Genomic DNA, 26,468 nt, shown 5'->3' on the forward strand with positions numbered 1-26,468 from the left:
TATAATTGGAAAATTGCTGAGTGTGGCGTAAAACAACAAACAAAGCAACGGAAGCTGAAGAGTAGACGGATGGGCGCAGCGGACGTAACAAGATGTTGGATAATATCGTTGTAAGTATATACTTAGGATATGATATTGGAATGAGAAGTAAACGTGTCTAACCTTTTCGCGAACACCTGGTATCATCACTATTTGATAGTGATTCATAAACAATTGCTCATGATATAGTCGGAATCGAACAATTCATTCTGACTTTGAAAGAGATTTCTAATGAATATGAAAATGGTTTTATCACTTTTATTGAACATGCTCAGATATATTACATACATTTATGATCTTATCGAGTACAATGATCAGTGAGAATAATAAAATAATTAAACTGCTACACAATGATGTGCACATAGTGCCGGTGTCCCGGTATAAACTCTCCCCCGTACAAATTCTCCCCCCGGAGATTTTATACCGGTACTGAAATAAAATCTCCCCCGGGCGGATATATTTCGCCCCCCCCCCTCAGTATAAAGTCTCCCCCCTGATTATTCGGTTTGTTGCAATGTCTTTAAGTACTATATTCTTTAAATAGTTCTCTTTAATGTAAGGAGGATTACTTTAAAAAATAGATTATGAAATATGGTCATAATGATTTGATATTTCAGAATATTTTATTTGGTAACTGTACCTTCCATCCTAAAATAATTATAAGACATAATCATACCAAACAAAGGATGGGAGACAAGAGTCTCTACCGAGTTTGTTGTTTCTAATACAGTTGTTGTTGTCGGTATACATTTTTTTAATATACCAGTTTGAGTCTACATGTGAACACAATCGATGGTTGAAATGTTAGTCTAAGAACAAAACATGAACTAATTCTCAAGAACTCTGATGTATAAAGTTACCTTCATCTTTGATTGACTGATGTATTTTCAATCTTTATTTAGCACTGAAGAGGCCACTGTTGAGGGAATTTTGTAGGTTGTGCTTTTAAAATATCCCAGTATGATAAATCAGACCACAATCCACGAGGTTTTGGTTATGAGTATAACTTTACTGACTGCCACTACAACTTTCACTTTGACCCACTGGTTTTTCCGGGTACTTTGTCCGGGCAACTCGAGAACCCTCACGCACCCGATTGAATTGTCCAGAACCATACATGGCTCTGTCTTTCGAGCTTTGAAATACTGATTTCGTGACTACTGCATAGGAGCATTGTTCAGTAACCTCGAACGCAAACATTGACACCCTTCATGCTGATAGCCTTCAAACTCAGTTGTATTAGAAACAGGAAGTAAAACATATCAGTATCATTGAAATTAACAACCAAGTATTTAGCCGAACAGCCATTCTTCTAGATAAAGATTTACCGATCTACAGAAGCAGTGACAAGATGGAATACTCAGTCATCCAGGCATTGAATACTCAATAACACCGGCAAATCCGGAAACACATAATACCTATCTCCTTCATCAACACCCGGAAACCAAGTGTTGCAGCAGTACACTGGCCTGGGAGGCAATGTGGAGCAGTAGCCCAGGAAGGTGTTGTGCAGTGGTGCAGTCAAGCAGGACGTTATGTAGCCTGAGTTCACCCAGGATGTGTCCAGGAGTTACAATCTCAAGACTGTTATAGTGATATATTTTCACGTTTTTTGGTTCAGATGTTGTGTTTTTGTGGTGCGTGCATTGTCCTTCATAATGTCTTGTACACAGTACTCACATCAGGACAAAGTGCCTGCCGAATGCCATTGAATGTGCCGTAGATATGAGTAAAGCATAAAACATCGCCATTATAAGGTCGTATATTTCAACATCTGTAACTATATATCTTCTAAATGACATAGTATCAACAGCTACATAAGAAGGTGAATATATAAAAGCACATAGAATATCTTTTTTAGAAGTTCATGCAAAATAAATCTGATGAAATCAGCATCCCCTATGATCAGTATTCTGTCGGTTGTATGTTTTTCTTCACAGTGTGTTCATGTAAAGGGATTCTGTAAAGAAAAGAAGAAAAAAAGTAAATATCTTTAACAAATGGTACTTCGCGAGTCTCTTTGTGGTTTTAGTCCTTCTGTGTGATATTTATGGAACGGAAAGGCACGAAGTAAAATTATCTCTTTGGCATATCATGTCATACTATCTCATCATTACACTTAGAATATTTTAATTCAAAGTCGTATTTACACTGACAGGAGTTGCTGTGTGAAACTTCATATGAATACATTATTTTTACGTTTCACTGCAGTAAACAGCCATATTTGTTTGGTAAGGATTTGATCAGCCAGCAGCGGAAAACGAATTTATTATTATTGTTTACCTTACAAAATCATAGCATGTACATGTACCATATGATAAGAATTGCATTCAGTACTTTAACTGAACAGCGCAACACATTTTCGAGACACTGCTAGTGTCCCAGCTTGCAATAGTCAACGTCTGTCAGAAGGGTGAAAACTACATTTAAGATCGCTATCAGAACCGAAGTCCTGTAAGCCTGCACTTAAGACGAGGTATTGTAACTTGATTAACGTTATATTGATAGTGTCACCGTAAATAAAGCGTGCACTCTTCCTGAAAACTGACATTTGATTTGAAGATCCACTACACGAATTTCATAACCCAGCCCATGATAATGTATGTATGGCTACGAGTGTGTTCTTAGGGTCTTGAGTGAGTACATTTGCAGGGCGATTGCCAGCATAAAAACTTAGCCAACAACGTATATTATTACCAGCTGCATGCAGGGATTACCCAACGGTCATCAACTCTGGTGGCACCACGTTGTTTATTTTACATGTAGCCATTGTTGACCGAAAACCTATTGGGAGGCGTTATTGTATTCATCACGTGTGCATCGCAATGAGGAATGTATCAAAAGTAGTTTGGTGATAACATCATTGCATAGATACAGATATCCATTCTATAATAATATAGTTACCATTGTTCAGTTCAGCTGTGTTGCAATAGACCTCTTCTTCTGCATCCTCCGCCGATTGCATTCTCCCCATTTCAAATTGGACATAGACACGCTCCAATTCTGCAAATGTTAAAAAGAGACAAATATAACGTGGTCAAAATTATAACTATTATCGTTTATTTGCGAACACCTACTTTTTAAACTACTTCCAAAATTAAGCTTGCGCGCAGTGTTATAACTGAATATCCGTTGAAACCGGCCTTATTAGCACTCAACCACTCATCGATTCGTTCAGCTTTCATCTTGAGGCTTCCGTTACATATTATATGGTTGTTTGTTTTGTTATTTAACGCCGCACTCAATATTCCAGCTATATAACGGCGGTCTGTAAATAATCGAGTCTGGACCAGACAATCCAGACGATCGACGCAATTGGGACCGATAACATGCATCAACCAAGTAAGCGAGCCTGATCACCCGATCCCGTTAGTCGCCTCCTAAGCTTACGACAATCATAGTCGCCTTTCACAGCAAGCATGGGTTGCTGAAGAGTTATTCTACCCCGGATCTTCACGGGTCCTTTACATATTACAAAGGGTATTTCTTACTTTTTCAAACACTATTACATCTCTCTCTGGTTTTGCCAAAGACACATGTCAGTGGGTGATGAAAACAATCTTACCAGAAACCTGATGATGTGTAGCTCGATCTGTGTACCCACTGTTACATACTTTGTCAGAATGTGTTTTGGTTTTCTCACCTTTCACAAGAAAAATAAATTTGAAAATAATTGAAAAAGCGAAACACACTGTATAATTACTATTTGGAGCATGTTTGACATATATTCCAGATATATGATCTCGATCTGTAAAAACAATCGAGTCTGAGCCAGACAATCCAGAGATGGACATCATGAGCATTGATACACGGAATTCAGATACGATGACATGTAATCAAGTAAGTCACCGAGTCTTACCACTCGATTCGTTCAGTCGCCTGTCAAAAGTTTTTGTTTGTGGGGACGTATATTGTTAACCAGAATCCCCATGGGCTCTTTACTGAGAGTATTTGGAGCAATCATGTATCCCGAATATACATCTTGAAAAAAGACTTAATATCAGCCACACGTGAGTGATTGCGTTTCATGAAGAAGTTCATAAATAAGTTCAAACCCACAAATACACATTATTGGTTGAAGTGAAATAAATCCACGAACTCCATTTTAGTATCAAATCGATGAATATTCTGTCGATTCTCGTGATCGCATTAATACATGACACAGGGGCATGAGTCACCTTTGAACGGTTCAGCTGTGTTGCAATACAACTCTTCTTCTGCAGCCTCCGCCGATTGCATTCTCTCTGTTTCAACTGGTTCATATACACACTCCAATTCTGCAAATGTTAAAAAGTGGCAAATAAAACATAATCGCTGACATGATAAATAGTTAATTGTCTCCCTGTAAATATGACCATAAAATGGCATAATATTTTTAGATTTGTTTGCCAAAAGGGAACAGCACGTTTATGTCTTGGGGTGATGTAAATATAAAACTCCATCTGCTGGAAAAAAAACTCAGCCTCAATTAAAAGTTGGGGGTGATGTCAATATAAAACTTCATCTGCTGGAAAAAAACAACTCAGCCTCAATTAAAAGTCTTGACTGCAATATGGCCATCCTCATCAAAACATTTTCAAAACGTGGTAGAAGGGAAATATACGCTTGGTAAATGCATTAAGGCGTCTATGATCTACGGGAGCTATCCTGTTTTTTAATCATGACAACGGGAGAGTGCCATTCAGAAGAACTGGGCTGAATGATATCGGTTTAACATTTCTTGCACCTGTCTGGAACTTTCTTTCCTAATGGCTGCGTTTTGCTTGTGCGTCACCTGTTATTATTTTGTGATGATGTGAGTACTGATCTTTGTGATTGGGGAAATGCATTTTACTGTATACTTGTGCTTTCAATATTGTCACTTTTTTTAAAACGCTTTTGAGGGCAAAAGTTCCACGACGTTCAGGGGTATTGTTATAGTGCAAACTACTTCAATAGGTTTCTTTAAAACTTCATTTATTCAAATACCTAATTGTTTCAATATGTTTCCAAAGTGCACGGAAATTATAGCTCCTTTTTTCTGTTTAATGTATACACCAAACATTCAGCATATTCCCTCTAACCATTAGTGCTATTTTCATTGTGCTGTTTTAAAATAACACATCTGAACAGTTATTATATTTTAGTGAACAGTGAGAACAATTTAACATTTGGTCCATTTTGAATATCAAATGTTCCATACATAAAATTCAGCTCTCTTTTAAGAAGAAAACAATCTCAGCCCCTATAAAAACCAGCTGGCCATTTGATAATGATTGGACGATACCAGATAAAACCTTTTCCATATTCCGTTGTTTTGATTTTGAGTAAATGAGTGTGTTTTTATGCTGCTTTTAGCAATTTCCAAGCAAAATCTTAGAGGGGGGGGGGGGGGGGGGGGGGTTGGTTAGAAATGGGCATCACGTTTGGTTTCCTAGATTGTATCAAGGATAATGGTTAATATGCACTATGCACTATGGAGATTAGAACCAGATACAAAAGAGGACTGGACATCTCTACAGGTTTTGGAATCAAGAGGTATTTCAAACACGATTACATCTCTCTCTGGTTACAAGTACACATGGAAATGGGTGACGAAAATATCTTACCAGTAACCTGACAATGCATCTGTACAACTGGATCTGTGTACATATTGTCACATGCTCCGTCAGCATGTGTGTTGGTGATCTCACCTTTTCCTATGAAAAGTAAATTAAAATAAGTAAAACACATTGGTTAATCAACATTTAGAAAATACTTAAGATGTTGTCACCAGGTCGGTCACTATGGGGATGGCCCTGACATGGTAGTTCTGTTAATCATGTCGCCATTAGTGCCACATGGAGTACCTCAGACTTGGCATTGTGAAATCTCATGAAAAGGATCAAAGGTGGAGATTTTCTTGACGTCGGAAGGGATTGGATATCTTGCCTTTCATAGAGATTTGCTTTCTTTGCCGTTTGACACCACATATTAACATTCTTGCTTCATGACGGCAGTCTGTAAATAATCGAGTCTTGAACAGATAATCCTTTGATTGCCATCATGTACATCGATCCACATAACTGGGATACGGTGAATCGTCACGTGTGTTTCTAACTGGTTATAAGGGGGAAAGTCTCCTTTTCATGTAGATACAGGTACTGTCAGTTTTATTGACATTCAGTAGTTTTTTGAGAATATGAAACAAAGTATTGAAGTACCTGAAGTCCGTCTTCGTACGAAGTAACCAATGACCAGAATGGTGATGACCATGAAGGCTCCATTTGAAGTTCCAAGGCCAACTGCTAATTCATATTTACCGGATGCTAAAACATGAAATTGGGAGCAAATGTTCTGGTGCTGCTGTGTCCAGTGCATTATTGAATGTCGTATTAGGCTGAAGTCAGCAATATTACATCAATTACATGGTGACTATTGAATAATGGAGCCAAGCAGGGTATACCAGTGGTTGACAGCACAAAAAGTGATCTATGCTGTCAGGGTGCCATAACAGATAATGAACCATGTCATCCGTTGAAACCATAAGATCCTTATTTGTTGACCATTACTGACACCGACATCGCAATGTGTTAGTTCTGTTGAAATATATGTAACTATATTTAACAAAGGAGAGGATTACCTTAAGAACAGAACCATTTAGTTCTATAGTTCATCCATTAATAAAAATATAGATTACTAAAGGCCCCATTACATACCATTCTATTATGAGTGCGTTTCAAAATTTACGAGGGGTGATTAATATGTTCTGAGCCTCACATCGAAATAAGTGACCTAAACATGATTTATTTTTCTACATAATCCTGTTCCACATTGATACTTTTTTGCAAACGATGTTGGAAGGATTTTAGTGTGGTGTCCTAGAAGTCCTTCTCTTGGCTGTCCAAAACGTTCTCCAGATCTAATATGATGTCATCTTTCAAGTCGAAATTGGTTCTGGCTAGAGCTTTCTTCATGTTTGGGAACAGATGGAAGCAAGTCGGACGGAGCCAGATGAGTGCTGATGGTGGTGAATGAGTTCAAAGGCATACTCGTGGATTGTAACCATTGGGAATGACTGATTTATGCACGGAAGCTTTGTCCTGATGGAACAGCACACCTTTTCCCAACTTCCCATGTCTCATCCTATAATTGCTTCAAATGTGCAGCATAATATACTCCGTTTAATGTCTGGCATTTTGGAAGATGGTCCACCATGGTGTCACCCTCAGCATCCCAGAAAAAGGAGGCCATAACCTTTGAAATAGATGGGACAGTCTTTGGTGGTAGTGGTTATGTCAAATACCATCACTGTTTTGAAGTGGTGAACCCACTGATAAATCGTTGCACAAAATCTTTCTTGATCAGCTCCAAAGCTAGAAGGCCACCCAGGATGAGTAAGAAAGAACGTGAGTGAGGTTTTACGTCGTTATAGCAATAGTCAGGTAACATCATGGCGGGGAACACCAGAAATGGGCTTCACACTTTATACCAAAGTGGGGAATCGAACCTGGGCCTTCGCCTTGACGAGCCAACGCTTTAATCACAAGGCTTCCCCCTGCCCTGTGGCTGGTTAGTGATGTTAAAGCCTTTTTTTGCAAGTACCTGATCACTGAACGTTCCCCAAGTTTTTCTATGTTCCAAAGGTCACAGACCCCTACTTATTTTACTGAATTGTCACAGTAAATCTGATTGCTCAGTTGAATCAAGATTTTGTGGATATGCTTCTGTGATATCATGTACTGTCCATAACAAAAGATTTCATTATTACACAATTCCTTCTATGTGAGGTCCAGAACGTATCAATCAGTTTACTATCAAGCGATAGAAGAGTACAGTAATTATGTTGCTAGTCACTTAAACTTTCCACATTATCTCAATTCTATGTTGAAAAATACAACATTCAATCAAGAGTAGATTATCCGTCTGGTTGCAATGTGATACCGACGCCTCAATTTGAATGATCAGCTGATGACCAAGAATAATCCCGCCCGCACGTGACTAATACACAATGTAATACAGCCGTGTGTTTATTAAACAGTGATATCTCCAACGAATGAATAATAAAACAGTTTATACCACCTCTATCAATTCAGTGGCAGTACCTGTTACTGACAGTTACCACTCATCTAAGTACTAGCACGTGGTCCATCAATACATTACACGTTGAACATACCTGACAAACGTCTATTAATCACTCAGATATACAAGTGTACCAATAGAGTTTAGATCTGTACTTGTGACATATTCATAAATATTGATAACTGAACTTGGCTGAAATGGGTGTTTGCACCGCTTGCAGCAATATTCCATTAATATCGTGGCGGGGAAACCAGAAATGGCTTCACACATTGTACCCTTTTTGACAATCGAAACCAGGTCTTCAGCATGACGAACCATCCCTTTAACCACCAGACTACCCCACTGCCCCTCGGTAGAACTTGAAGAGTTAATCGAATCCGGGTCTTCAGCGTGACGAGCCAACACTTAAACCAGACTATCCCAATGACCCTCCCAAAAATAACAGACCATAGAACTTGAAGAGTTAATCGCCCCAAAGTTTTCAGCGTGACTATCCCACTGCCCTATCTTAGAACTTGAAGGTTTTAACATTACATACATAATGTAGTTGTATTTATGGTGACGCCTTCCCCTTCACCGTAGACATTGACGCCGTATAGATGGAACTGGTAGGCCAAGGTCGGTGTCAGCAAAAGGATGGCTTCCTTGACCTGTGTTCCTCTTCCTGGGTCTGTGATGTCATCTCTCCATATTGCCCAATGGTAGTGTAGATCTGACTTGTACAGCATCGTGAATGTTTGGTTTGCCCCACCATTGTAGCCTGAGACCCACTGCAGTGACACCGATGTGTCACCTACTGCTGACGCTTGGACTTGTGAAGGTGCAGAGGGTGGTGCTGTGAACACAATACAGACAACAATGAAAACCTTTTTATCCTGGATATGACGTCGTTCCATGCTGTCGTATTGATGTGGTGGACAGAAAGTGTTCATTTCAACTGTACAAATTATAAGTAGTTGGGTTCTTGGTATCTTTTTCAATGTATAGATGTATAAATGTATACATGTATCAATGAATAAACGAAAACAGTTTTTGGTGAATGTAACGAAACATTGCATCGACTCAGTACACTGTAAACAGTGCTATATATACTACTCAGCCTTTGATAGGGATAATCAGATATGTCATTGAGTGAGTGAGTGATAACTGTTTAACGCCGCATCAGCAATCTTACAGGTATTCTCGGTTGTCTTTTGTCTTACCATATTACCATATGAGCAATAAAAGTGAAAATCACTACAATCTAAGTCAAATATCCCTTTCAATGGTAAAAAAGAATTTCCTGTCTAAATTATCCTCTATTTTTTATATTGAGGCGGATAGAAGGTATGAACATTATATCATAAAAACGTTGCCTGATACGTGCAAAATCAACATATACTCACATCATGGAAAGAAACTAATAGTATTCATATCCATGTCAAAGGTGAAGTGGTATGTATGCTATTGGGTGTGCAGGTACTTGTGTCAGGGACTGCCCATTTATTGATTTTTTTATTCAAACATATTTATTCACAAGGAGTGAACGGGATTGGGGGACAAGTTCTTCCAACTAAGAATGCCCTCTCCCTGAGAGAGATACATTGTTGAATGAACAGTTTTTTACTCAAATCTTTTAGTTGTACATATATAATGCTGTACTGCCTTAAATATAGTTTCATTTTCTGTAACAACGTGATCTGCATTGCCGTATATCAGTAAGTGTACATCAACAGGTATGTTATGAACAATATTTTTAAGGCTGTTTAACATAATTTCACGCTGATGACTAAACAATGGACATTCCATGAGATAATGATATGTATTTTCACATGTATTACAGTTTTGTGTGTAAGATATTATATTTTCTTTATCCATAAGCGAAGTACGCAGGTGACGTGTGGTGGTGCTTTTGTAACGAATTTTTAAAACAAGAAAGCCCATTTATAACACCCTGGGTTTGGGGAGGAGTGGGTAGGGGTGTCTCTGGGAAGTTTGTTTTAGACAGACAATGTCGTCGGTCATTGCTCGAAGACAATTAATAACGCATTTTCGACCCAGAAGACATTATTTCTCGTAGCGACTAGCATGTCCATGGAAACTTTTTTAATGTAAAAACCAAAGAACATAACTGAGCATTACGGGAAGAGATCCCGCCCCCATGCCCCGGAATATAAAATGGTCGGCCCCTGAGCGTCGAATTGTAGCTATACAAAGATAAGACATTTACTAGATCAAAGCATACATGTATTTGGCGATTTTTATGAATATTCTGTTGCAAATAAAGGATAATCGTGAGGATTCCGAGTTAGAATTGATCCCTATAATGGTCGTAAGTTCCGACTTAATGGTTCGGATGGTCAGGTGACTAAGTTGATGGCGTGTCAACATGCCCCGATGGCTGGCACTGGATTTTCTGGTCCAGACTCGATTATTTACAGGTCGCCGTCAAATAGCTAGAATATTGTTGACACACATACAAAAATCAATGCAAAGATATAAACTCACATGCAGCAGATAGAGTGTATGTAAGTCTCGCTCTGCCTTCACTGTTTTCCACATCGACAGTGTAGTCTCCATAGTCGACATCTGAGGTGATGTTGATCTGCAACGCTGACTGTAGGCCTGTACTGGTGACTGCGCCTGCTCCACCGCTGACAGAGGACATCACCTGCCCATCATACCTGTGCCAGGTGAAGCTTGGCCTGGGGTTGGCTATGATGTCTGCCACGAGAGAAGCTGCTCGTTGTCTGTTACTGATCACCACACTGTCCAGCTGCTTCCTGTAGTCGTGGCGAGGAGGACCTGCAGGAGCCAACAACAGTTCTCCATAAGTCCCCTAGATCATCATTAATGGTAAAAGTTGATACATTATGAGTGAGTGAGTGAGTATGGTTTAACGCCGCTTTTAGCAATATTCCAGCGATATCACGGCGGGGGACATCTTAAATGGGCTTCACACATTGTACCCATGTCGGGAATCGAACCCGGGTCTTCGGCGTGACGAGCGAACGCTTTAACCACTAGGCTACCCGACCGCCCCTTGATACATTATGAAGGATGAGGTATTGCAAGGATCCTTTGGGGCCAACTACGGTTGACATTTTTGGAGAAATCTATGAAATTTATCTCAGTTGGTTAAGTGACTGACAACTTGGACTTGTAAAATATCTATTAACAACATTATATACAGAGATATGGCTAAGAACAAAGATGAAATTGTCACCAAATATCTTCACTATTCTCAATTATATCTCCTAAGTATATCAGCTGGGATCAAGTTGCTCATGTTGAAACTCTCCATTTTGTGAAATATGTACAATTGTTAAAACGAACAGAATTTTGCTGTCAGTCAAATGGACTATGGCAAAGAAATGTAGGACTTGTTTCTCACAACTTTTAAGGGTACAACAGAGATTTCAAAGAGCGTCAGACGACTCTTTCTCAAAAGTTGTTTGATCAGGGTTACAATAGTCAAGGTAAAGATTTCAAACAGTTTTATTGTAGACACGTTGAGAACATTTCCAAATTTGGCGCACACGAGACAACAATGATGTCCGAAGAATGTTCTGTTTTGACATTAACCATATTTTATGTTCCTTTGTTGTTGTTTTTTAAGTGAACAATGGACTTGCCTTTGCATATGTTTGGGGCAGGGTTGGCAAACCTTTTCGAAGACACCTAATATCATCACTATTTGATAGTGATTCGTAAACACATGCTTATGATATAGTCGAACAATCGATTCTGCTTTGCGTAGAGATTTCTTATGATAATGGTAACGCTGCTCTTATTTAACCTTCCTCAAACTCCTCTGCTAGATGGGGCACTTATCCCAACCTGTCCTTTCGCAATTGGTATGAGTGTAATCACAGTCGCGGGATAAATTGAATCCTCAATTGGCAATGAACTTGTTTGTACAAGATGACCTTATGATGTATACTCACATAATACATTTAGCTTCTTTGTAGCGATGTGATATCCAGCTGTATTTGTAGCTGAACAAGTGTATGTTCCAGTATCTAAACACCGAGCCCTTTGTATGGTATGGGAGAGAGAATTGACGCGTTTCGCCACCAGCACAGTGCCACGGGTAGGTCTTCTCACCGTCATTATCACAATAGGGTTGCTGGAAACATTACACGACAGGGTGACTGTATCGTTCTCTTGAACTTCATACTCCTCAAAAGTCAGTCGAGGTGTGTCTATGTCTGCAATAACCAAAGTAATGTAATCAGTTTTCTTTTCGGGTTCTCATCACATTACATGTTGCCTTGGCATGAACCCCTTGATGGCAACATTACAGGACAGGGTGATTGATTTGTCTCCATTCCCTCATATTTATCCAATGTCAGACCATGTGTGCTTCAGTATACTAATTCTTTATATTAATATGATAAAATAGTGTTAACACTGACATGAAGCTTCTGTTGCCGATAGTTCGGTGATATTGCTACTGAAAACCGAAAGTCCGGGCAAGTTCAAGCACACCAACACATCAACACAAATACGTGATTGCAATTGTGATGTCGTCCATGGTGTCATCGTGGAGACTTCTTAATCCTCGGTCCCAGCGAGTGAGCGAAGCATTCGGGATACTACGTCTAATATCCAGATCGTTGTTGAAAAAAACAAAGAGGGGCGATTCCGAAAGGAGAATAATAAAGGCCGCGCTCTCTACAAGTATGTAATGAATATACAGTGTCGTTTCTGAGCGCCGTGGCGTAAAGAGCCCAAAGGGTTTACTGAACGTGATCTGTTTGAAATTGATTTAATGAAGGACTTTGTGAAGTGATTTTCTAATTTGTAAAGAAAAATCCAGACTCCCTGTCATCGTAGCAAAGCTCGTTAACCATTAACTGCGTGTATTTAAGTTTAAACATCATTTTATGAATCTATTCGAATATAACTCAGCCTTTGAAATCAGGTTTCTATTCTATACCTCGCACTGTATATGGTTCATGTGCCCGGTGCATGCACACATATATATGCACATGAAGCAACAATGCATATACGAATCACAAGCTACTCACACTGGACATCCACATTAACCTGTGCTGATGTTCTCCCTTGTTGTTGAGACGTTCCACTTGGTGTCAGGGTGTTGCTGGCAGTACAGGTGTACAGTCCTGCCTGACTCCTTCTGATGCTTCTTGTACGAAGTATTGCCCATGTGCTGACAGTAGAACCACCGTATGTCCATCCGTAGCTTGTTGTGGAAGGGTTGCCCAGTGTTGTGTAAGTACTACAGTCTATCCTCAGACGAGTCCTTTCTTTCACTTTGCGTATTAACGGGAGTCCGACAATCGTAGGTCCATCTGCATTAACGTAAGTGGAACATTACATTTTATTATCTGAGCGTGTGTTGCTGAAAAGGTTGGTTGGTTGCTTGGTTTGTTGTTTTACGCCGCACTCAGCAATATTCCAGTCTGGACCAGACAATCCAGTGATTAATATCATGAGCATCCAGCCACGCAATTGAGATCGATGACATGCATCAACAAAGTCAGCGAGCCTGACCACCCGATCCCGTTAGTCGCCTTTTACGAGAAGCATGGTCACCTTTTACGGCAAGCCTGGGTTGCTGAAGACCTATTCTACCCCGGAATCTTCACGGGTCTTGCTGAAAAGGAACGAGATACTTTTTATTGAAACAAATTTGTTTACAACCTTTACTTACAATGTATATCCACAGCGACTGATGAAGATGCTGAACCCTGTGTGTTGCTGGCAGTACCGGTATACTGTAGTAGTATTGTCTATTGGATCGTAGTTAAGTAACCCATGGGAAAGTCGGGCTGCTTGTAACATGGTGGGTAGATTGGCGCTGTTTGAAGTTTAGTTTATGAAGGACTTGTTAACCATCAACTGCATGTATTTAAGTTTAAACATCCATTCGAATATAACTCAGCCTTTGAAATCAGGTTTCTATTCTATACTTCGTACTGTTTTGTTTTAGTCCACAGTACATGAATACATATATATACAAATGAAGCAACAGTGTTGCTAATGAAGAACGAGATAATATTTATTGAAACAAATTTGTTTACAACCTTTACTTACACTGTATATCCACAGTGACTGATGAAGATGCTGAACCCTCTGTGTTGCTGGCAGTACAGGTATACTGTCCCCCCTGACTCCTTCTGATGCTGCTTCTGTCAACTATGGGCCTTGTACTGACAGTAGAACCACCGTTCGTCCACTTGTACCTTGTTGTGGAAGGGTTGCCTGGTGCTGTGTAAGCACTGCAGTCTATCCTGAGTCTAGACTCTTCTTTCACTTTGTATATCGACGGGAGTCCAGCAATGGTCGGTCTATCTGTAATGATGTATGTGGCGGACTATTATAATTTATTATTTGCCCGTGACGAGATCACCCGTTTAATAAACATACAGCTGTATTACACATTGTCTAATACCAAAGCGCCTGCTTATGTACTACGGGAACACGTTTCACGAACAAATATGGAAAGCTCTCAACATCCCTTGGCTTTTTCAACGACATTGCGTGTGGAGATGATAGATCACTTAGAGGAGCTTATGCACTCTCGATGACCCAAGCAACACTAGACATAGTTTCGCTGACAAAATTCCACAAATTACGTCATAGGTAATTGTGACCTGATTGTAAACTTTGTGGTGCAGGGTCGCGTTCCACAAGGCGATCTTAGTGTAGCGCAACGTCAGTCTTAAGTTTCTGAAAGTCGCCTGAATTCTAGTGAGTGAGTGAGTTTGGTTAACAGTATTCAAGTTATATCACGGCGTGTCAGCTTAATGTGGGAGGAAAGCCCGAAGTGATACAGGTCTCAGACGTTTAACAATTCGGTGAAACCCACGAGCACAGGTATGGTGCTGACAAACCTCGAAACATAATCGGGGCGAATCGGGATTCGAACCCACAATTATAGATTTCTGGCGTGCCCAAGGGACGCAACTCTGCACAGCGAATCGCGGCGCCTTAGACGACTTGAGCCACCCGTGCTCCCCTGAATTCTAAAGGTGGGTCGATGTATTGTATTAAATTAATAACTTTGGACATGTTTTAAGTATTATTGTGTTCAACTCAATTGGATAATGCTGTGGATCCTATAAGTGTCTATCTATTCACACACGACAGTACAATTCTAAAAAAAGGTATGAATGGCCAGTAATAAATATAATACTAAACTCGCTCCCGTGTGATACCAATTTTATTAAACTCGTAGATAGTTCTTGTATCAACGTAATTTCGCTCGTCAGATACCAGAACTATTAACTCGTTTCATAAAATTGATAGTACACGGGAGCTCGTTTTGTATGCTATACATATTGTATGAGTTTGTCTTGCTGATGAAGAACGAGATACTATTTATAGAAACAAATTTCCTTACAAAAGTTTCTTACATTGATTTATGTTTGACATGAGAAACATTATGTCCGATGCAATTCCCTATTTTGAATTTTACCCTATTTGCCCGCGTTTCTTCTGGCGAACAATTGACTTGCCTCTGCATGTGTTTGTAACGATTGCCACCTGTGGGGCGGGATACGCTCACCTTTTCCAAAACACCTGGTATATGCATATGCAATTTGATAGTGATTCATATACACATGCTCGTGATATAGTCGGAATCGTACAATCGACTCTGCTTTTGGTAGAGATTTCTGATGAATTTGGAAAGGGTTTTGCTTCTTTTATAACTGTTCTTATTTTCGTTAGTAATGTTTATTTTATGACAAATGATATTCCAGGAACATATTTACAACGATGAAGTCCTTGAGGAATAATGCATCTCAATAACTAACTAACTAACTAGTTCACTTGTGTTGTAAGCTCATCTTTTCCTCCAATTCAATACCTCTCTTAGCCAATATCTGATACACCGTCCCTCTGGTGTCGCGTATGGTGACACTGTCATCGTGGAGGGTTCTAAATCCTCGGTACGGGCGAGCGAAGCATTGGGAGCAGTACATCTCATGTTGAAACGAGCATGAAGGGACAATTTCGAAAGGAGAATAATATAGGCCGCGATATCTACAGGTGGATTAATAGTATACCTTGTCGTTTCTTAGCGCTGTGACATATACAACCAAACGGGATTACTATCGAGGCAACAGATGTGTTCTGTTTCGAACTTCTTTGAATAAGATACACATAATTCGGAAGAAAGGTGCTAAATAAATGAAGCTGGATCGTTTTTCAATAGCTGACAAATTATTGTCTCAGCAACCCACGCATTAATGTTTCTGGTGGTCAGGCTCGATGACTTGGTTCCTATCGTGGCATCGTATTCCGACGGCGTGGCTCGTTGGTCATGACAACAATCACTGGATTGTCTTGTCCAGACTTGATTTTTAACTGGCTGTCATTAAGCTAAAATATTGCTTGATGTGGCGTTAAATCACAAACAACCATTTAGTTATTTAATATGAAACTTTTTGGATTTTTTGGAGTTTCCGATAGAACAGGACATGCTTACATATTATTCCTTGGCGTTGACGTTTTGTATCTTTCATTTTGTCTGGGAATTCGCAGTGCTCAGGGTTCACCTGACATGACGACATTGGGAGCCTTCTGATCAAACAGGTTGGCCACAACACGACTTGTTTCACTGACGAATCAACACACGCACACACGCACACACGCACGCACACACAGACACACACACACACACACCACACCACACCACACCACACCACACCACACCACACATCATCCCCAACCCTAACCCCAACCCCATGAAACATTTCTAGTAGTGTTGCCTATTGGATCGAAGTTAAGTAACCGATGGGAAAGTCGGGCTGCTTGTAACATGGTGGGTAGATTGGCGCTGTTTGAAGTTTAGTTTATGAAGGACTTGTTAACCATCAACTGCATGTATTTAAGTTTAAACATCCATTCGAATATAACTCAGCCTTTGAAATCAGGTTTCTATTCTATACTTCGTACTGTTTTGTTTTAGTCCACAGTACATGAATACATATATATACAAATGAAGCAACAATGCATATACGAATCACAAGCTACTCACACTGGACATCCACATTAACCTGTGCTGATGTTCTCCCTTGTTGTTGAGACGTTCCACTTGGTGTCAGGGTGTTGCTGGCAGTACAGGTGTACAGTCCTGCCTGACTCTTTCTGATGCTGCTTCTATCAAGTACTGCTCCGGTACTGACAGTAGAACCACCGTACGTCCATCCGTAGCTTGTTGTGGAAGGGTTGCCCAGTGTTGTGTAAGTACTACAGTCTATCTTTAGATGAGACGTTTCGCTCACTTTGAATATTGACGGAAGTGCAGCAATGGTAGGTGCATCTGTTATATAATCGCGGAATATTGTACTTAGTATAATAAATGAGTCAGTGTTGCTAATGAAGAACGAGATAATATTTATTGAAACAAATTTGTTTACAACCTTTACTTACACTGTATATCCACAGTGACTGATGAAGATGCTGAACCCTCTGTGTTGCTGGCAGTACAGGTATACTGTCCCCCCTGACTCCTTCTGATGCTGCTTCTGTCAACTATTGGCCCTGTACTGACAGTAGAACCACTGTACGTCCACTTGTACCTTGTTGTGGAAGGGTTGCCTGGTGCTGTGTAAGCACTGCAGTCTATCCTGAGTCTAGACTCTTCTTTCACTTTGTATATCGACGGGAGTCCAGCAATGGTCGGTATATCTGTAATGATGTAAGTGGCGGATTATTATAATTTATTATTTGCCCGTGACGAGGTCACCCGTTTAATAAACATACAGCTGTATTACACATTGTCTAATACCAAAGCGCCTGCTTATCTACTACGGGAACACGTTTCACGAACAAATATGGAAAGCTCTCAACATCCCTTGGCTTTTTCAACGACATTGCGTGTGGAGCTGATAGATTACTTAGAGGAGCTTATGCACTCTCGATGACCCAAGCAACACTAGGCATACATTTGTAGTTTCGCTGACAAAATTCCACAAATTACGTCATAGGTTATTGTGACCTGATTGTAAACTTTGTAGTGCAGGGTCGCGTTCTACAGGGCGATCGTACTGTAGCGCAACGCCAGTCGTAAGTTTCTGAGAGTCGCCTGAATTCTAGTGAGTGAGTGAGTTTGGTTAACAGTATTCCAGTTATATCACGGCGTGTCAAATTATTGTCTCAGCAACCCACGCATTAATGTTTCTGGTGGTCAGGCTCGGTGACTTGGTTCCTATCGTGGCATCGTATTCCGACGGCGTGGCTCGTTGGTCATGACATCAATCACTGGATTGTCTTGTCCAGATTTGATTTTTAACTGGCTGTCATTAAGCTAAAATATTGCTGGATGTGGCGTTAAATCACAAACAAACATTTAGTTATTTAATGTGAAACTTTTTGGATTTTTTGGAGTTTCCGATAGAACAGGACATGCTTACATATTATTCCTTGGCGTTGACGTTTTGTATCTTTCATTTTGACTGGGAATTCGCAGTGCTCAGGGATCACCTGACATGACGACATTGGGATCCTTCTGATCAAACAGGATGGCCACAAACGACGTGTTTCACTGACGAATCAATACACGCACACACGCACAGTTAAAATATGGTACTTGTTGTTACCCTGTCTGGCGCTCGGCATTAAGGGGCTAAAACAAGGACTGGTCGGCTCGGAGTCAGTATACTGTGTCTGAGTTGGGTATTCATGTTAAACTGCGGCATGGTATCTCAGTGAGCTAGCACTATAAATCGGCATCAGTCCGGACTAGTACAGGCAGTCACACAAATACACACACGTACATGGACGCGACGTTAAACCCCATTTCACCACCTCACGTGATGGCATACTGGTGATAGAGTTGTGTACGGTTGCCTAATATTGCCTGTCAATCCTCCTGAAGAGTTACCCCAAGCTGGGACACGTTGGGCACGATGTGGTCTGGCATTGCCATCTTTCAGTTCAACATTTCTGCCGATAATTCCAGCGCATGGAACGATGACAGGACGCGACATTTCATCAACTTTGGTTGTTGGTTGGTTTGTTGTTTTACGCCGCACTCAGCAATATTCCAGCTATATGACGGCGGTATGTAAATATTCGAGTCTGGACCAGACAATCGAGTGATTAATATCATGAGCATCGATCCACGCAATTGGGATCGATGACATGCATCAACCAAGTCAGCGAGCCTGACCACCCGATCCAGTTACATGTAGTCGCCTCTTACGACAAGCATAGTCGCCTTTTACGGCAAGCATGGGTTGTTGATGACCTATTCAACCCCGGAATCTTCACGGGGGTTCGTCAACGTAATCGCTGGCCAGTCAAGTGTTCATTCCATAACCAGTTCATATGTGATACCGCCCCACACCATGACACTACCACCCTCATACCGATCACGATCAAGACTTGTTGCTCTGGCATACTGCTCGCCGCTACGTCGCCAACAACATTTTCTGCCATCTGTGAATCGCCGGCAAAGCCTTGATTCATTTGTTAACATGGACACGCCATTGGTGCACAGCCCGTCCCTGGTGTTGCCTAGCCTACCCAAATCGTTGCCGCATATGGTAAGCTGTAAGGGTCACGCGTCTTGCTTTCGGGCGGGCTGCATAGAGCCGGTTTTTAACGGTAGATGTTGAAATTTGCTTCTCCGTTCTTATACGGAATTCTCTATTGATAACAGGGGCAGATTTGAATCTATTGCGTGGTGCAAATAATGGTAAGAGACGATTTTGTCTAGGTGACGTTTTTAGGCCTGCCACGCCACAGCATCCAGTTGTCTCTACGTGCCAAACAGTTGAGAAATTACACTTTTTGATTAGCCAAACATTGGGGCAGCTCGGGATAATGCCAAAGCGCGTGCTTATGTACTGCCGGAAATAGTTTTGTTGACATCTATTGAAAACTCTCAACATCCCTGGGCTTATTTAATGACCTTGCGTGTAGAGGTTACAGATCACCGAGAGGAGCTTATGTACACTCGATGACCCCAGCAACCCTGTTGTTAGGCTGACGTCACATGGCAATGTTTCGCCTGTGTATCAAGCAACAGAATTTCACAAATTATGCTTCACCCGCCCAAGTAATAAATAAAATACTAAACTCGCTCCCGCGCAATAACAATTTTATTAAACTCGTGAACTGTTCCGGTATCTGACTTATTTCCCTCGTCAGATAAGAGAACTATTCACTCGTTTCATAAAGTTGGTACTATACGGGAGTAAAGTTTAGTATTCTATAAATTCTACGTTATGAGGGGGCATTTACTTCAAATTCTTCGTCTCTACACTGTGTCATAGCTCCTCAGTGTTCTGTTTCCCCCTTCATTCTGAACATTATTTTTGGGGTATGAAATAACAGCGACACAGCCCTTTCCTCCTTCATCCTGGGAAAATGACATGTTATATTGAATAAAAAATACCGTATTCGACGTAATAAGCACCCCGCTCTAAGAAGCGCCCACAGTGATATTTGCTAATATATTGGCTAGTGAACAATCCCAATTAGCACCCCTTCCGATTGATCAATGTACACAAGACTTATTTATTCGCGTATAATACGCACTCGTATGTTATATGCACCCTTAATTATGGGCAATTAAATTCTGGAAAGATATATGTGTCGTATATAACATTTCAGCCTGTCAGCATAAACCACGAAATTTATCTTTCAACTCTGTTTTTTCCACCAAAGTAATATTCTAATAAGAGCCCCCTATGTCTAATTTTGAGAGCGCCCTGGGCGCTTATTACGTCAACAGGGGGTTATCACAACAGCAAGCATTTTGTTTACAGCTTAGCTGAATCTCCATATTTACTAGTATATAGATATGGAGATGCATCAATCTGAACCTCCAGCTAGGTGAATCTAAAAAACCTGCTTTCATCCCTTTATGAGATTACTTATTCCTTACATAATCATCATCATCATCATCATCATAATCATCGTGATACTAGTACCAATGACCGTTTGTTTGAGGAATTTTTAAGCAACACGGTATGCTTGCTATTGGAGATGCCGACAGTCATGCTAATCACTAAAATGATGTTTCTGTTATGAGCGGACACAATGACTTACCTGTAACACCATGACACTGTCCAATAAAAAGAAGGAACACCACACTGACAGACATGAACCAAGCCGTCCCCATCTTGGAATAGACTGTAATGTTATCCCTGGCATTCACAGTCAACCTACAGCTGATGGGTGATGTTCTTTCAGATGAGAGATATATTTATATACATATTTATCTCTGCCCGAGTACTTCCTTGTATATTTCAATCTTGCTACTTATGTCTCTCGCCCTCTTTCTGTCACTATTCTCTCTATTGTCTCTGTCGCTCTCTCTCTCTCTCTCTCTCTCTCTCTCTCTCTCTCTCTCTCTCTCTCTCTCTCTCTCTATTTCTATATATATATGCTTTCGTTTTAAGATATATATATATATATATATACATTTGCTTTCGTTTTAAGATATCTCATGTAAAGGGTAGGGCATAATTTATCATAGCTTAAGTTTTTCTCTCGCCCTCTTTCTGTCACTATTCTCTCTATGTGTGTCAGCTTGATGTAATGCAGCTTGTAGTATTAGACTCATTGATGGAACCCGCCAGTATGTGTATGGTGCTGACAAACCAAGAACCATACTCATGACGAATATGGGAATCGAACCAACCACGAGATAATTCTGGCACGCAAATGTGCACAGCGATTGCTTTAGTTACAATTAAGACGTCATAAAACTTCCTGGCCATGAAAAACATGAACCCTCATGGATAAGAAAAAGAAACAATACAACCAAGCCTGGGCGTATCGTGGCACTCTTACAGACCACAGAGCATATGTATTCACCCCCATTCCTCTCTCACTCACTGTTGAAGTAAAGCGTCTTGTTCCTTTAATACTCATGGTTTCCGTTGTAGAACAATGAGTAACTTAAACCTATACATGACATTATTTCGGAGACCATGTGCCCGCCTTGGGTCATTGTGTACAAAATGTTAGATGTCAAATCACATGTCAGTGAATACAACCAGGAAGTATACATTATTAATTTATATGTCCGAGACAAATTGAAATACCCTTGACAACACAATATGCTTATCCCAATTTAGATCACGATCCAGCACGAACAGGAAATAGACCCTTACCATCCGCAATGTGTGTACTTCCCGTTGTGTTATCACTACTGCTCATCTACTGTGACAGAACGAATACTAGCAATACGTATGTTTGGCCCGTAGTGAATGTGAAGGTTTGAAATGGGTACTGCATAACACCCCATCAACAGTCCGCAGGGACCCGGTGTAAACGTGTCCACAGTAACTAGTGTCCTGAGATAAAGGTTCCTAGCTTACGATGGCCTCTCCATTTTATTCATTCCTGGCATATTGGAACTAGGGCTAGGACTCCTTGGCGGACATTAAAATGACTACAGTGACGTGGACCTTGGGCCCAATAGCCACCAAATGAAAGTGGCAAACCAGTCTCCTTAATCATCATGAGAAGATTCTGTTGACAGCTGAGTGCATTGTACGATTCCGATCATACCAGAAGCATGTATATCAAATAGTATTTATAGTATAGAGGATGTACAGATATCTGTTGAGAGGCTTGGTAGCCCAGTCGTTTCAGGGGTCGCAATGCGCTGTGCAGACCTGTCCCTCCAGGCCAAGAGGGTGCCAGAAACCGATGTCCGTGAGTTCGAGTACCAGATTCGCTCTGGTTATGTGCAGGTTAGTCAGCAACATACCCGTGCGTTCCACTACAGTGGTGATCATCAATGATCTTCATTACTTTGGGCTTTCCTCCCACATCAAGCTGACGAACCGTGATGCACTTGAGCTGCTGTTCAAACTCACTCACTCATTCGCAATACATCGTCACATCATATAATGCATAAAAGCAAAGGAAGGATTTCAAAAAGGTTGTCAAGTATGTATTGTCATTGAACAGTTATTGTACATACATCGGGTTCAGGTAGGTTGATACGCATTCAACAAGTGCAACGCTCGACCCTAAATGATAAACTGCTCCCGAAAATCAGGGGTAAAACCAACTGTTCAATCGTGGCATTGCCTTAAAGTCGGGCCGGGCCGGGCCGGGCCAATACGGGCCAAAGTGTTATTGGCTAATTATTTCATTATCGGCGATCATACCTACATATTATTAATTCGGAGTAAATCACTTGAAAACTAGAAAGTGGAGCTATGTGTTCAATCGTTTGTTTGTTTTTACAGTACCCCTGTGCGCATCGCCAAGACATTCCATGAAGCAATCTGTCAATCCGGATACATGTTAAAGACACCAACCCGTGGCGCGGTACAGGCATTCCCTCTTTCTCTCAAACATATTGTCAACAACAAATGTATTAATATTGTTAAAGCTGACATGAACATGTTCAAGTAAGATGCGGCACTGTCTATCACCAAGCTAACAAGCGATGTAAGAGAAAACGTGAAAGAAATGATATGACATAGTTGATACAGAAATCCACTCTAATTAAGTACTATTATGCCCTAAAAGGATGTGAATTTCTACTCTTCCTGCTCAACGACAGTATAAAATACAGCGTGTTCGTCAACTTTCGAGAATGGCGAATTTACAAAGAAAAAAAAGTAAGCGTTAATTAATCAAAAGTATCTAACCAATGTTTAATAAACTTATATGTCTTACCACAATACGTAATCGTGAAAAGAGTGTGGATTGCATAAACTAAATGAACTCTTCGGTATGTTTAGATATATCGTAGCCCCGAGGTGAGGTGAGGTGAAATTGGGTTCAACGTCGCGTCCAAGCTTAAGATTATTGCTCGCTATATTAGTGCAGTTATCTTAAACGCGACGTTAAACCCCATTTCACTTCACATATAGGTTATACTATTTCCATTTATAAAGTAATTATAAGGAGGGCACTTGAGGCCAACGGTCTGAGATACCGCAATTCCCTGTACAGGGTTGCGACCCTTAGCTAAAAATATATATCGCTGCTCACATGATGACCCTAATAATGATAAAAACAAAATTGTCAGCACTATACCCATGTTCGTGGGTTTCACCTGTTTGGTTAATATCACTGATACAACACATGCTTTTTTCATTAAAACATTGACCGCCTCCGTGTCTAGTGGTAGATCGGAAGGTCCGGGGTTCGACCTCCGGCCGCGTCATACCAAAAGACGTTAAAAGATGGTACTTGTTGTTACCCTGTCTGGCGCTCGGCATTAAGGGGCTAAAACAAGGACTGGTCGGCTCGGAGTCAGTATACTGTGTATGAGTTGGGTATTCATGTTAAACTGCGGCATGGTATCTCAGTGTGCTGGCACTATAAATCGGCATCAGTCCGGACTAGAACAAGCAGCCACACCCACACACACGTGCATGCACGTCGCCATATAAGTGAAATACTCTTGGACGACCCCATTTCACCTCACCTTACCATTAAAACATTGAACCGCGTTTGAATATGGAAGATACATTGAATATTGGATTATGCAAATTAGACATATTTCCCAAACTGGGATTGCTTGGGACTTTTAGTATGTTGTTTCCGGGACCTTGTAAAAATGTGGTGAAATAAATTCTGTTGCAATTTGTTCCAAGTTGAGTTCAAAAATGGCCTAGATTGCCGGGGCTATGATGAGTCACTTTGGACTTGCCTTGTACATTAATCTAACACGTCGCGATATAGTGTAACTCACTCACTCACTCACTCACTCACTCACTCACTCACTCACTCACTCACTCACTCACTCACTCACTTAATCAATCAATCAATCAATCAATCAATCAATCACCCACTCACTCACTCACTCACTCACTCAATAACAGGAGACACCAAACAATGATGTGCTTATTAACAATTCTTTATTTATGACATGACATTTTGTATATTATATATGAAAATGTTTCACAGAAAATAGTTCACAAAATATTCGAAACTAAAACTACCGACTATATGAATTGGACAAATATAATACACTGAGCTATACACTTTGGGTCTATCTCCTCCACCACCAATCGTTGGCGTAGCAGTGGACGGTCTTACAGCTGCAAGACACTGGCAGGATGATCCTTTCCCTAGAGATCTGGTTCTGTGCAGGGAGACCTTCACAAAAAGCCCACACGGAGAAGTACTGGAACTCGCGGACACATTTCTTGCTGGTGCCACTACTGGCGGAGAAGAAGTCGTTACACGACTGACAATGCGTAAATCTGGAATCAAAGGATTGAACTCTTTAGACCTTGGCTGTTTTTGGTTTTACCTCAAACCATCCATTTTGCTACATGTATACAGTACAAACTGTACTGTGTTCCGTCTGTTTAACCAATAAAATTCAAAGATTGTTAACAGAGATGAACTAAAACTGAATGATATCGTTAAACCAAACTCTACTAAAATACTAAAATACATTCACTGTATAACTCTACAACACGATAAAAGAAAACATAAGTATTGCATAGATCCTAAGTAGTATTGCATACATTCTAAGTAGTAGTAGTTGTCGTCGTCGTCGTCGTAGTAGTAGTAGTAGTAGTAGTAGTAGTGGTAGTAGTAGTAGTAGTAGTAGTAGTAGTAGTAGTAGTAGTAGTAGTAGTAGTAGTAGTAGTACTATCATCAAAATCAAACAACTGACGGACCGCCACATGGTCTCTTACCCGCAAATGGTAAAGTTGAGCACCTCCTGGACATTCCTGATAATCCAGCATTTTCCGGTGTATCGGACAAAACTCCATAGTTCTGGTTTTATTGAAGGGCATGTGTCCTGGGCTTGAGCGATCCTGTAATCAAGCATGTAAATTCATGTTCTGCAGCAGTTCCAGATTCAGTTGTCTATCTCCTTCCATACAATGCTAATGTACAAATATATGTTTCGCCGATCCACTTCAAACGAGATATACACATGACTGTACATAATGGTATACAATATGCTTCAGTCTGAATAAGGAAACATATACGTTTAGAGTAAGGTTTCTAGGTTCCTTCCGGGTTTATAGGCCAAAAACATGTCAGGACAGTGATGACATATTATACACACCAACCTATGAACATGTTTAAGTCACATGAATATATCATAAAGCTAAATATCATATTCCGAATTGATATCTGATGTAGTAAATCACCCAAAACAAACTATCAATAAAGCAATCCAAGTCCAAGTCCATCAGTCGCTCTGACTTGCTTTTCTGAATGACCAACAGCTGTGGTAACATAGAGACACTTAGTTGATGATGGAAAACCATATAAGATTTTACGCTTGGCTGTACTCACATTGGATCTGTAGGGACCTGGGGGGCTGTAGGCAGGACGACTTCTCTAGCCAGACAGTTCAACAGGTCCTGCCTTGCAGTCAGTTCAGTATTGATAGCGTCTCTGTAAATGACATGAGACATTGTTTTAGTGAATTATATGCACGAATAAGATCTTTGTCATGTCAATGTGTACTTCTTGAGTCA

At 40.5% G+C, this 26,468-nt stretch overlaps 2 protein-coding genes across 2 annotated transcripts; both read right to left on the bottom strand.

The window, feature by feature from the left end:
• Positions 1-600: 600 nt before the first annotated feature.
• On the bottom strand, positions 601-21,223 carry LOC124112948 (hemicentin-2-like). Its single transcript, XM_046473157.2, has 14 exons — positions 21,094-21,223; positions 17,467-17,724; positions 17,072-17,356; positions 14,122-14,379; positions 13,092-13,376; positions 12,006-12,269; positions 10,567-10,863; positions 8,618-8,914; positions 6,222-6,326; positions 5,628-5,717; positions 4,218-4,316; positions 3,605-3,682; positions 2,944-3,042; positions 601-1,999 (listed from the first exon to the last, which is right to left on the bottom strand). Exons 1-14 carry the CDS (start codon positions 21,164-21,166, stop codon positions 1,974-1,976), a joined length of 2,514 nt encoding a protein of 837 aa, XP_046329113.2. The 5' UTR covers positions 21,167-21,223; the 3' UTR covers positions 601-1,973.
• Positions 21,224-25,012: 3,789 nt separating this feature from the next.
• LOC124112927 lies at positions 25,013-25,867 on the bottom strand. Its single transcript, XM_046473122.1, has 2 exons — positions 25,671-25,867; positions 25,013-25,226 (listed from the first exon to the last, which is right to left on the bottom strand). Exons 1-2 carry the CDS (start codon positions 25,805-25,807, stop codon positions 25,013-25,015), a joined length of 351 nt encoding a protein of 116 aa, XP_046329078.1. The 5' UTR covers positions 25,808-25,867.
• Between the last annotated feature and the right edge of the window lie 601 nt (positions 25,868-26,468).

The sequence above is a fragment of the Haliotis rufescens genome, unplaced genomic scaffold (genome assembly GCF_023055435.1).
Source record: "Haliotis rufescens isolate VD_foot unplaced genomic scaffold, xgHalRufe1.0.p SCAF_7, whole genome shotgun sequence".
In the NCBI taxonomy this organism is placed as follows: domain Eukaryota; kingdom Metazoa; phylum Mollusca; class Gastropoda; order Lepetellida; family Haliotidae; genus Haliotis; species Haliotis rufescens.